Genomic DNA, 12,967 nt, shown 5'->3' on the forward strand with positions numbered 1-12,967 from the left:
TGGAGGGTAGGGTTTTGGGTAGGCTGGAGCGTAGGGTGTGGGGTAGGGTGTGGGATAGGTTGGAGGGTAGGGTGGAGGGTAGGGTGGACGGTAGGGTGGAGGGTAGGGTGTGGAGTAGGGTGGAGTGTAGGGTGTGGGGTAGGGTGTGGGGTAGGTTGTGGGGTAGGTTGTGGGGTAGGATGGAGGGTAGGGTGTGGGGAAGAGTGTGGGGTAGGGTGCGGGGTAGGTGTTGGGTAGGGTGGAGGGTAGGGTGTGTGGTGGGCTGGAGGGTAAGGTGTGGGGTGGGGTGTGGGATAGGGTGGAGGGTAGGGTGTGGGGTAGGGTGGAGGTGTACGGTAGGCTGGAGGGTAGGGTGTGGGGTAGGCTGGAGGGTAGGGTGTGGGGTAGGCTGTAGGGTAGGGTGTGGGCTAGGCTGGAGGTTAGGGTGTGGGGTAGGCTGGAGGGTAGGGTTTGGGGTATGCTGGAGTGTGGGGTAGGGTGTGGGATAGGGTGGAGGGTAGGGTGTGGGGTAGGGTGGAGGGTAGTGTGTGGGGTAGGTTGAGGGTGAGCCTGGTGGTTGTTAACTAGGCAATGCAGGGGTGCGAGAAATGATATAGAACGCCTTAGATGGAGCAGGGGCTGAATCGCAAAAGTCAAAGTTGAGCTAAGTTGTTTTTTTAGTGTGGTAACATGGCAAGAGAGGGTCTGCGGACGTTAGTGGTCGCCAAGAAAGTGCTAACGGAAGAGCAATACCTAGATTTCGAGGTAAGAACATCAGCTACTGCCTTATTCCTCCCATCTCGACTATCCATCCTCTCCTTTTCCTAAAAGTTCTCATTATTTCCTTTAATTCCTTCACTCTCCTCATTTTGATTCTTGGTCCCTTTCTTTACTCTCTCATCCAACTTTCTACTTTTTTTTCTGTGCCTCTATCTTTTATCTTTACACTTCTATCTCCGGCTTACCGCCTTCTTCGTTTTTGCAGCACCGTTACAACCAAGCCAAACTGAGCATTTCAGAGCGTGCCGCGAAGGTATTTAAATCGTTTCAATTTTCAAATAACCACCACAGATTTGTTGTAGGACATAACAGAATACATATGAGCTATGCGTTGTAACTGTTGATGTGTTCTCCCGCTATTTGCCTAAGGGTGTATTTTTGGTGTGATCGTTTCAGGTAAATGCGGTCCAAGAGAGTCTTGAACACGACATGGAGTTACTTTGTCTGACAGGGGTAGAAGATAAGCTGCAGGTACGCTATGAAACAATGGTCCATTTTATTGAGGGATCTGGAATATCCATGGGTGCTCATACGAGATGTTCTAGTAGATTGGTACAGCATCTGATATCCTCGTTGGGGGAGGGGGGGGGGGCAAAATCTAATCAGGGGGCAGGGGGTGGTTAGGGCTAAGTTGAACATGTGAGTAGGGGTATTGGTGGAGGCCAACGGGCCAGTCATTAAGGATGGTTAAGGTTCGTCACCTGGGGGTTGTGAACCCTCCTTAGCCACAAGTAAATTAATTGTAATAGGCCTTAAATTATTAACCTATCATCTTTAGCTAAATCTATGTGGCCTGTTATCAGTGTACCATGAAAAGGAATAACGTAACTTCTAACAATTGCAGGCAGATGTTCGACCAACACTTGAACTTCTCAGAAATGCGGGTATTAAGGTGAGTTTGGCGTAGGCAACGGAGCAAGAAGATCGGTTATTGTTTTTTTTTCAAATTCCCTCTAAATTTCATACTTGTCTAACGAAATAAAATGTAGCCGCGTCAGAAACTGGGGAAAGGAGGAAAAGGAGTTATAATTAGGTTAACAATGTTTTCAGTAGACCTTGAAACGTTTTCACATTAAAAAAAATGTTTTGTCATCGTTTGGCGTAAGTCGTTGCTGTCTTTGCCTTACATCTAACGCTACGTTGTTGATGTAGACTTTCATGTATAAACGTGCTATTATTCTTGAATGTTCTTAGATTTGGATGTTGACTGGTGATAAACTTGAGACCGCCACGTGTATTGCACAGAGTTCCCGGCTCGTTTCACGAAACCAGACTATCTACACTTTCAAACAGGTACGAAATAACAGCTAAGGGACCCAGATAACTGGAACTTGGATAAGTTGAACACCCCGTTATGTCGAACTAGCCTTTAATTTTCTTGATACTATTTTTTAGATTTTTAACTTGAGACTCTAACTTGATCATTCGAATTCCACGCAAGGTCAAACTTTCTTTAAGTTTCACAGGTTTTTTTGGATCTTCTTTCAAATAAGTCCACACTATCTCGAGCTATTTCTTGGACCCGTTAGAAGTACGAGTTGACAAGCTGTCAATGTATTGACTACTACAAATAACTTACCTGACTTAGTTACGTCCCAGTGTATTGACTACAATGGAACCAGGATTTTATGCCCCGGGAGAAAGAAAATTTATCGTAAAACCGAGGTATCGTTGCAAAGAATTCCTTGATTTCACGATATAAAGGAAAACCCATTGAAAATATCGTTGTAGAGAGGTCGTGTTAATAATTAACTTTTACTAAATTATAATATTGTATCTGTAGTCTGTGTAAGAATGTACAGTTACTTTCTGTAAGACTGTAATCTGTGTTTAACAAGATCTTTCAAGTAAAAATAAATCGATAAGCTGTACTGTACTGTATGTCTGTGGTGTCTTGAGTTTTTCATTTTTTGTTCATGACAGAATCAGTAATATCGTGTATCAAGGTAAAAATTACGCTTGGGGAGAACAGATTCTACAGATTTGTATCATAAAATCGAGAATATCGTTGTATCCAATATCGTTAGATCGAGGTAATTTCTTATACATTTTTCTGTATTTCCACCGGGAGAAAGGAACGCCATCGTAAAATCCAGGTTCCACTGTACTACAAATACCTTAGCTGACTACGTCCCACTGTATCGACTACTACAAATACCTTAGCTGACTACGTCCCACTGTATTGACTACTACAAATACCTTAGCTGACTACGTCCCACTGTATCGACTACTACAAATACCTTAGCTGACTACGTCCCACTGTATTGACTACTACAAATACCTTAGCTGACTACGTCCCACTGTATTCACTACTTCAAATACCTTAGCTGACTACGTCCCACTGTATTGACTACTAAAAATACCTTAGCTGACTACGTCCCACTGTATTGACTACTACAAATACCTTAGCTGACTACGTCCCACTGTATTGACTTCTACAAATACCCTAGCTGTCTACGTCCCACTGTATTGACTACTACAAATACCTTACCTGACTCTTTAATAAAATGTTTCAAGGTGGCAAATCGAAGCGAGGCTCATCTTGAAATCAACTCGTTTCGACGAAAGCATGACTGTGCACTGATCATCAAGGGAGACTCCTTAGAGGTGACCTTACCCACATTAACATTTTACGTGCGAAAGCATTGTTAGAAGTATACATTGTACATTGCTTGGTGACGTCTGCTTGTCCTAATCCTGGTGCATACTTAGCGCAAATGATTTGTGTAATGTGTGTGAGAAAAACTTAACGCGTATACTGGAATTAACACCTCATAGCTAAGGAACTCTCCTCTACCCCAAATGAAAGATTTGTGTAATGGTCGCCTTTCTCGCATCCAACTCAGATAAGCCCCATTAGACACGCGCATCCGACACAAAAGCGTATTTTTCCCACATTTTGCACCTTCACTCGAGCAGATCCCACTAAACACTTATTTCTCTCTTTGTGTGTACCACGTCCCCTTCTCTATAATACAAGTATACTCTATAATACGAGTATACATGGTTGCGCATCCTACGCCGGTGATCCTGTTAGACACGCCCATCAGACGCGTAAGATGTATTATTCCCGCGTAACGTTTGAAATAAATAAAATATGTGGTAGCCGCAAGTTTATTTGATTTGGGCACTCATTTCCCTGGTTCGCAGATGCTCAATGTATACTTTACATAGAATGATTAAGACATTGCTTAAACTTGAAATTCTCTTGTTCTAACGACAGACGTATGACCTAACATTGTTTTTCACCCCCACTGAAACGCGGGGCGGAACCCTTTTTTTCGATCGACTAACGTCGCAGTACTATTCCAGCAAGATAGCGGGAATGTATTTTTTTTCGACTGTACATGTTGTAGGATTTTATCATTACGAATTCATTAACCCTGTACCTCATTAAAGGTTTGCCTTCATCATTACGAGCAAGAGTTCATGGAGCTTGCATGTCGCTGTCCTGCAGTGGTCTGTTGCCGTTGCTCACCTCAGCAGAAAGCAGACATCGTACGACTCGTCCAGCGGCATACAGGAAAGCGCGCAGGCGCTATAGGTAAAAAATAGATCTAAAAAATAGATATCTATTTTGTGTATGTGAAAATCGCACACAATAAGACGTATAGGGTGTCATAAGAAAAACAACGAAACTCTATTAGGATCTCCTTGCCTACCTTCATGACTCGCTGTGACGTCCTCTGACCCTCGCTTTACTTGCTGAATGTTATGTTTGCTTGCTTAAGATTGAATAACGAATGTTTGTTTGTTATAAGTATGTAATGCATGCTTGTTACAAGTAATTGTTTCATGCAAGTTTGTTTGTTATATTTGTTTAATGCACGTTTGTTTGTTATATTTGTGTAATGCAAGTTTGTTTGTTATATTTGTGTAATGCAAGTTTGTTTGTTATATTTGTGTAATGCAAGTTTGTTTGTTATATTTGTGTAATGCACGTTTGTTTGTTATATTTGTGTAATGCAAGTTTGTTTGTTATATTTGTGTAATGCACGTTTGCTTGTTATATTTGTGTAATGCATATTTGCTTGCTATAATTGTGTAATGCGGGTTTGCTTGTTGTTATTACATAATCCATGTTGTTTTCGTGCTATGGATGTATAATACATGCTTGATTTGAAGGTGATGGCGGAAATGACGTCAGCATGATCCAAGCCGCAAACGCCGGTATTGGAATCGAAGGAAAGGTGAGTAAACATTGAATTTCTTACACGCGTTCATTCTTATTAGTTTCCTTTGTGTGTGCGCACGGGATGTCGGTTACTGTGGTAGATTCGTCTAACAAACTGTACAAACACGCGCACTGCATTCTGGAAGTTGTTGTAGCCTTCCTCTACATATATGAATGAAAACGAGCGCGCACACTTATAGCTGGTATCGCCTATTTAACGTTGTTAATTGTGATTGTTTACAGGAGGGAAGGCAGGCGTCACTCGCTGCAGATTTCTCCATCACGCAGTTTAAAAACATTGGACGCCTACTTGTTTGGCATGGCAGGAACAGGTAACAGCGTACTGTCAATCGTAGGGTGATAGTAGTCTTGCTGAGGGCAGTGAAGATGGTTGTCCTTGTGGTCGTGCTGATGCTGGTGGTTATTACTATGATGGTGAAATGATGCTGGCAACGATGGTTCAGACGATGTTGATGATAATGAAGGTGATGATGTTATTGATGATGATAGTGATGATGTTATTGATGATGATGATGATGATGTTGTTCATCACAATGGTGATGATGATACTGGTGTTGATGACAATGGTGATAGTGGTGATGATGATGGTGATTGTGATGGTGATAATGGTATTGATGGTGATGGTGATAGTTGTAATGATGATGATGGTGATAGTTGTGTTGATGATGACGACGCCATTGATGATTAAAGTGATGATGTTGTTGATGATGATGGTGATAGTGGTGCTGATGATGTTGAAGAGGTTATTGTTGATGATGGTGATGATAATAATGATGTTATTGATGATGATGATGGTGGTTATGATTGTAAGGACGATAGTGATGATGATTGTAATGATGATGGCGATCATGGTGGTTTTGTTGATGATGGTAGAGTGTTAATGATCACGATGGTAATGGTGTTATGATTATTGTCGTGATGACGAAAAAAAGGCGATTGCCATCATTATGATTATGACGATTATTATTATCATAGCTACAAGCGCTCGGCTTCCCTGAGTCAGTTTGTTATTCATCGCGGCCTTATTATCTCTGTCATGCAGGTGAGGTTCTAGTGATTTCTATGGTACACTTAGAAATCATGAGTTTGCATTGCACGGGAGGCTTATTCAGTCATAGCCTATATCACGCTTCTACGCGTCAATAAAAAATGAGGGTATTCTTGCCTCTTGATCAAATGTGTGTCCTTCTCTAGTAGTAATGCCCCTAAGTTGCACATCAGCAAATACCGCTATCAAACACATCTTTTCTTTGATTGGTTGATAATGATTCATTCTTGTTCGAGTCTAACAAAATTTTTATTTTGTCAATAGGCTAATAGTTAATGTGCTGGAGTGAACACATACTTTTATTGAGTTTTTTCGCCTGTTTCACACTCTGTTTCAAATCTCTTACCTCACAGGCGGTGTTCTCTTGCGTGTTCTACTTTGCTTCCGTTTCCCTATATCAGGGATTCCTTATGGTTGGGTAAGTGAATCAGCTTATGAGGGATACCAAATTGGTCTCCATTTTTTTGCTATTGCTCGGTCGAATGTTCGCGCATTTATTTTACGGTGCTCGCAAAATGTGTTGCTGAACCTTTGACCAAGCTGTAGTTACAACACAAAACTATTGAAAGTGTTGAGCGATATCTCAGAGGTACAAGCTCAGGTTAAGTCAAGTGTCACATCAGGAGTGAAATCCTGGCACGTTCTGGATTTTGAATCCTTTGTTTCCTTGGATTATTTTGTTTGGGTCTTGCCTCTCATTGCATTACCGCACTTCATTCATCTATATTGGGCACAAATAAACTGCTCGGTAGCTCGGGGACGCTGTGGTACCATCTTAAAGTGTCAAACGCATCAGTTTACTTCTGGTCAAATACGTAGCCATCTTCGATTATTTTTAAAGGTAAACGGGAAAAATATTTCGCAATTGTAAAAGCAGTGTATCTATTGAAAGTTTCTCTGAGGATGTGACTGAGAATTTTCAAGCGTGGATCCTATGCGACCGTGTATACGATGTTCTCTGATTCTCTCTTTAAATGTGTGACCGTGTATACCATGTTCCCTGTATTCGCTGTTTCGATATGTGACCGTGTATATGTTCCCTGTATTCTCTCCTTAGATATGTGACCGTGTATACCATGTTCCCTGTATTCTCTCTCTAGATATCCGACCGTGTATACCATGTTCCCTGTATTCTCTCTCTAGATATGCGACCGTGTATACCATGTTCCCTGTATTCTCTCTCTAGATATGTGACCGTATATACCATGTTCCCTGTATTCTCTCTCTAGATATGCGACCGTGTATACCATGTTCCCTGTATTCTCTCTCTAGATATGCGACCGTGCAAACCATGTTCCCTGTATTGTATTTTCTCTCTTTAGATGTGTGACCGTATATACCATGTTCCCTGTATTCCCTCTCTAGATATGCGACCGTGTATACCATGTTCCCTGTATTCTCTCTCTAGATATGCGACCGTGTATACCATGTTCCCTGTATTGTATTTTCTCTCTTTAGATGTGTGACCGTATATACCATGTTCCCTGTATTCTCTCTCTAGATATGCGACCGTGTATACCATGTTCCCTGTTCTCTCTCTAGATATGCGACCGTGTATACCATGTTCCCTGTATTGTATTTTCTCTCTTTAGATGTGTGACCGTATATACCATGTTCCCTGTATTCTCTCTTTAGATATGCGACCGTGTATACCATGTTCCCTGTATTCTCTCTCAAGATATGCGATCGTGTATACCATGTTCCCTGTATTCTCTCTCTAGATATGCGACCGTGTATACCATGTTCCCTGTATTGAATTTTCTCTCTTTAGATATGCGACCGTATATACCATGTTCCCTGTATTCTCTCTTTAGATATGCGACCGCGTACACCATGTTCCCTGTATTCTCTCTTTAGATATGCGACCGCGTACACCATTTTTCCTGTATTCTCTCTTTAGATATGCGACCGCGTACACCATTTTCCCTGTATTCTCTCTCTAGATATGCGACCGTGTATACCATGTTCCCTGTATTTTCTCTTGTTCTGGACGTGGATGTATCAGCAGACAAAGCACTTCTTTACCCGGAACTCTACAAAGACTTAACAAAGGTAAGACGCCATTTTAGCATTCTAGTAATACCAAATGTGAGATATCCTTGATTGAATTTGGTAAACGTTAAAGTCATTTTAGTCATTAGATCAGTAGCGTATCCAAGGGGTCCAGCCCCCCCCCCCCCCCCCCCCCAGAAAAGTTTTTGGGAGCAAAATTCACAAATTTACCTAACGTCATGTGCTTTACATTTTGTGCCCCCCAACCCCTCGGGCAATCCTGGATCCACCCTGTAGATTTAATTTAAAACTCGAGCTGCAATTCCATGCTCTGTGTGACACCTTTCCCTGGTATAATAAGATGTGTCCCTCCTAGGACACATTGTTAACGACATTCAAGCATATGCCCTAAAGAATAACATGCGCCTTAATCCATCAAAGTGCAAAGAAATGTCCGTTAGCTTCTTAAACTATGATAGTTGCAGTTGGCAGCCCATGGCCGTAGGCGGCAATACCATCGATCGGGTGCAGTCGTTCAAGCTGCTTGGCGTTCTCGTATCGTGTGACTTGACATGGGTTGCGCACTGCGACTTCATAATTAAGAAGGCTAACAAAAGGCTTTATGCTCTAAGAGTACTTAAGAAATGCGGCCTGGATGCCATAGAGCTGATAACAGTCTACCGGTCACTTATCAGATCGGTCATTGAATATGCGTCTGCAGCCTTTTCGAACCTTCCAAATTATCCGTCTGACGCCCTAGAGAATGTACAGAGGCGTGCGCTCAAGACCGCTTTCCCAGGTAGTAGTTATGAGGGCTCACTCACGCTTGCAAAGCTTCCAACGTTGCACGAGCGAAGAAATATCGCATGCCAGCGATTCGTTTCCAGAATCAAACCAGAGAATCCTCTTTTTCCTATCATTAAAGGGCGTCGCATTACGCATGATCCAGGTTATAATCTCAGATCTAAATCTAAATCTTATCAGAGGCCTACTAATACGAGTCGTTTCAACGAGTTCGTTACTGTTAAATATGCTGATTACATTTGATTAATTGTAGTTTATTGTATTGCTTACTTGTATCTCTGACTCACCTGTAATCCAGTCTATACTGCGAAAGGTTGAATTAAACTCATTATTATCATTTCCCGTCAACTTTTTAGCCCCTTCCTCGTTGACGTTGTAGCTAGGCAAAGTTACAAAATAATCAGGTTTACGAGTTATAGGTTCGATGGCTACTGCCAGCTTTATCAGTACCCGCCACCATGATACCAATGGGTTGGGTTTGTTAGTTTTCTTCATCCTCAGCTCTTGAGGTCTGCATTGGGTTTTGAGACATCGTCTGCAGCCCTCTAACATGCATTTCAAGTGCAGCTGTCTAGAATGCAAAAGCAACTTAATGATGTTATGTTAGTGTGTCTCTTCAGTCAATGATGGGTTTAGGTTATCAAGCCTTTGAAAGTTATAGCATAATACAAAAAGTGTTTTCTTGTAAGCTCTCTTGTAATCTCATTTTTTGTTATTGTTTTTGCAGGGCCGGTCCTTATCATACAAAACTTTCTTTGTTTGGGTTCTTGTCTCAATCTATCAAGGTAAAATATATGTCTATATCAAAGAATAACCAGTAGCCAGTCCTTACCTTGGCACCAACATCATCATGTCCATTTTAACTCCCCTGTCTTCCCTCTCTAGGTACCATCATCATGTCCATTATATATCCCCTGTCTCCCCTCCCTAGGTACCATCATCATGTCCATTATAACTTACCTCCCTCCCCTCCCTAGGTACCATCATCATGTTTGGTGGTCTGCTGTTGTTCGATGCTGAGTTCATCCATGTGGTATCCATCACCTTCACCTCGCTTATCCTGACCGAGCTGCTAATGGTCGCTCTCACTGTACGCACTTGGCACTGGATGATGGTCGTGGCGGAGCTTCTAAGTCTCGGCATCTATATCGGCTCTCTCGCACTCTTGCACGATTACTTTGGTGAGTACAGAGTCCATAAGGGATCGAGTGGCGGTGAGTAGTTTAAATGGCAGTGCTGGCGATGATCATAATGGTAATTGATGGAGATGATGAAGTTGGTTGTTGATGGCGCTTAAGAGTGTTTTGGTGGTGATGCTGACAGTGAAAGTGATGGTGGTGAAAGTAATGGTGGTAGTCATAGTGATCACTTAAAAGCAGGTGGTGGTGGTGATAATAGTTGATAATAGCGATGATGTGTGTGATGATAATGGTGATGGTGATGATAATTGTTGTAGTCGTGTGCGTGTGTGATTATAATGGTGATTGTGGCGATGATTCCTGTATACGGGTGGTGATTTTTGTGGTGATATTGGTGGTGGTGATATTGATAATGTCGATGCATACGATAAGCATCGCCAAAAATACCTTTTTTGACGGCAATCGTATATGTTTTCAGACGAATCCTTTCTGATATCCACGGACTTCATATGGAAGGTCATAGTGATTACCCTTATCAGCTGCCTTCCGCTCTACATACTCAAGTACCTCAGGCGCAAATACGCCCCGCCTAGCTACTCGAAACTCACGTGAGAACCGCACGGCGCTGATAGCGTAAGGAGATCACTCACGTGAGAACCGCACGGCGCTGATAGCGTAAGGATATATCTTTGCAACTGCAAGCAGTACATAGTATAGACAGGCCGTTTAACCATTGGCCTTTGTGGGGACTTTCTAAAGATGGGTTGAAGTTCTTTCCATTATATTTTACGGCCCAAGAAAGGGTTTGCTATGCCCTCGAGGAGGGTTGGGAGTACAATGCGCAGGTAGAGCAATGATTTGAAATTAGGAATTGAAATTGTAGACATTAGTTGCGGTTTATTTCCCACACACTGACCCACTCGAGATAGCCTGCTTGCAGGCGTTTACCCGGTGTTTTTTTTCGCTATGTTTACCCGGTGTTTTCGCTATGCGCCGAGTCGTGGCCGCCATCTTGTTTTGTTCAGGCCGCGTGAAAGCTGGAACGAGTTCGTCACGTTATGTCACTCGCGCCAAGCTAGCGCGGCCAAAAACAAGATGGCGACCACGACTAAACGCATAGCGAAAAAAACACCGGGTAAACGCCTGCAAGCAGGCTACACTCGAGAAATCATGTGTAACCTGCAATGCGTTATGGGTATCAATATGATACAAACTAAATCGAATCTCTGTTTCGAGAAAACTGATATAGTTATTATGATAAGTGTTTCTTTAGAAATTTTGCATTTGTTAACCATCCATCTTAAAATTTACTAAATGAGGTAATCAAAATGCGTCCAAAAATGAGTTTATGAGGTTTTTTTAGACCTTAAAGTTTTGTGAGTGGAGATATTCCTTCTCTGAAATTACCCCAACCTCGCTGAAGATAATAGGCAGCCATTCAAAGAAAACTTTTTAGGTGAGGTATTTATTGGCGCGAATCTTTCTTTATGTGTAATGGATATTTATAAGTAATGGGAGAACATTTTTTTATTCAAATTCACGTCTTTCAGTATTTGTAAGCCTTGTGCAGTAATCAAGAGTTGGACATGCAGGGTTAATATATGAGCTAGATACTAGCTTCAAGGTAGTTTAAACAACTCTCGGATTTATAGAAAATAGATACTTTAAACGGTACAAGAACATAAACTTATATATGCTCTGTTGGTGGTACGTTTTCGTAATAAAATAATCAGACAAAGTGAAATGTTAACTTTTAGAATAACGTACCTCATAACGTTGATGGTGCATGGAAGCGGTAAAAAAAACTGTCTTCCGTATTTAGAAAGACAGAGATATAGAGTTAAACCAGCCTATATACAATTTTTGTATTGTTCATAAAAGAAAAAAAAACTTAATAAAAATATAAACATTGGGATATAGTAATAGTTAATAATATTGATAATACTAATCAGATATTCCTCTAGCATCCCTTTCCCTATAAATTTTAGAAGTAAAATGTCTTCTAGAGAATATCCCCAAGAATGTCTCAGATACAGTTGAAATAAATCGCACCAAAGGCTCAAATCATCATTACCAACGACCACTGCTCCACTGCTCTGCAACGAGCAACTAAACAAAAATATCACGAGCATTTTGAAAAAAAAAATGCTTTATTAAAACACAAATATATTTCCCAATTTCACTAGAGGATTTTAGGTATCGAGGTAAGGACGAGGCCCATTTGCTACTGCTAAGCTTAGAGCCTCTGGTACACCGGGTATGGCCCTGGCCAAACGAGGACAAAATGTTGCCCGCAACATTGGGGAAACATGTTTCCTAAATGTTTCCGAGGATGGCCAAACGGTCACGAAACATCGGGAAACTTGTTTACGCGCGTTTGGAAACATGAACTGTTTCTACCTGGCTGTGGAAACATTCTTTCTGTCTTGGACACGAAATGTGTGGCGCGCAACAATGTTTCCGTGGTAGCCAAACTGGGACTGGGACTACATATCGGGGAAACATGCGCGCGGATAACTTGTTTCCGTCATCAGGTGCCCTTGTTTGACAGGTAAAAACGGAAAAAAATATATAAAATGCGCCATTTACAAAATGTATTTTCTTTAACCTACTACAGCAAAATAGATTTATTACAATAATAATAAATACTATAACATTGCTATTTAATACAATAATTATGGATAGTTTAAAATGGCTAAGGCGCAGACCTTACGTGCGGCATGACTAGCGCGCATTTTGTTTTAGCTTTTTCTTAGAAACTCTCTAAGAAAAAAGCGTTTATTATGAAATGAGACTTTAAAGTATTTGGAAATCCATTTGATCAAGTTAAAAAAGATATTCAAAAATACTTCGTCGGACGCGAACAGCAGCGCGTGCTTTTACTGTATTCTACGTCACAATCGCAAAGCTGCTATCAATCAGAGACGTGCTTACAAAATCCTTACCAAACTTATTGCTTATGAAGATGTTTATAATCTTTAGAGCGTGAAGCCGTTGCCTAGCAACTAATCCATTAGAAGTCAATCAACC

At 41.4% G+C, this 12,967-nt stretch overlaps 1 protein-coding gene across 1 annotated transcript in view; it reads left to right on the forward strand.

Annotated features, from left to right (window-relative positions):
• Nucleotides 1-11,852, forward strand: part of LOC116614077 (probable phospholipid-transporting ATPase IIA) — a 39,538-nt gene extending 27,686 nt beyond the window's left edge. Inside the window, exons 20-34 of the mRNA XM_048720938.1 lie at nucleotides 661-744; nucleotides 965-1,012; nucleotides 1,156-1,230; nucleotides 1,604-1,651; nucleotides 1,954-2,052; nucleotides 3,277-3,366; nucleotides 4,159-4,303; nucleotides 4,885-4,949; nucleotides 5,177-5,265; nucleotides 5,930-5,996; nucleotides 6,356-6,420; nucleotides 7,946-8,054; nucleotides 9,526-9,583; nucleotides 9,776-9,979; nucleotides 10,416-11,852. Of these exons, the coding sequence (XP_048576895.1) occupies nucleotides 661-744; nucleotides 965-1,012; nucleotides 1,156-1,230; nucleotides 1,604-1,651; nucleotides 1,954-2,052; nucleotides 3,277-3,366; nucleotides 4,159-4,303; nucleotides 4,885-4,949; nucleotides 5,177-5,265; nucleotides 5,930-5,996; nucleotides 6,356-6,420; nucleotides 7,946-8,054; nucleotides 9,526-9,583; nucleotides 9,776-9,979; nucleotides 10,416-10,549 (1,380 nt within the window). The 3' untranslated portion in view covers nucleotides 10,550-11,852. The remainder of the gene's footprint in view (nucleotides 1-660; nucleotides 745-964; nucleotides 1,013-1,155; nucleotides 1,231-1,603; nucleotides 1,652-1,953; nucleotides 2,053-3,276; nucleotides 3,367-4,158; nucleotides 4,304-4,884; nucleotides 4,950-5,176; nucleotides 5,266-5,929; nucleotides 5,997-6,355; nucleotides 6,421-7,945; nucleotides 8,055-9,525; nucleotides 9,584-9,775; nucleotides 9,980-10,415) is intronic.
• The last annotated feature ends 1,115 nt before the right edge of the window (nucleotides 11,853-12,967 follow it).

Source organism: Nematostella vectensis, chromosome 13 (assembly GCF_932526225.1).
Source record: "Nematostella vectensis chromosome 13, jaNemVect1.1, whole genome shotgun sequence".
In the NCBI taxonomy this organism is placed as follows: Eukaryota; Metazoa; Cnidaria; class Anthozoa; order Actiniaria; family Edwardsiidae; genus Nematostella; species Nematostella vectensis.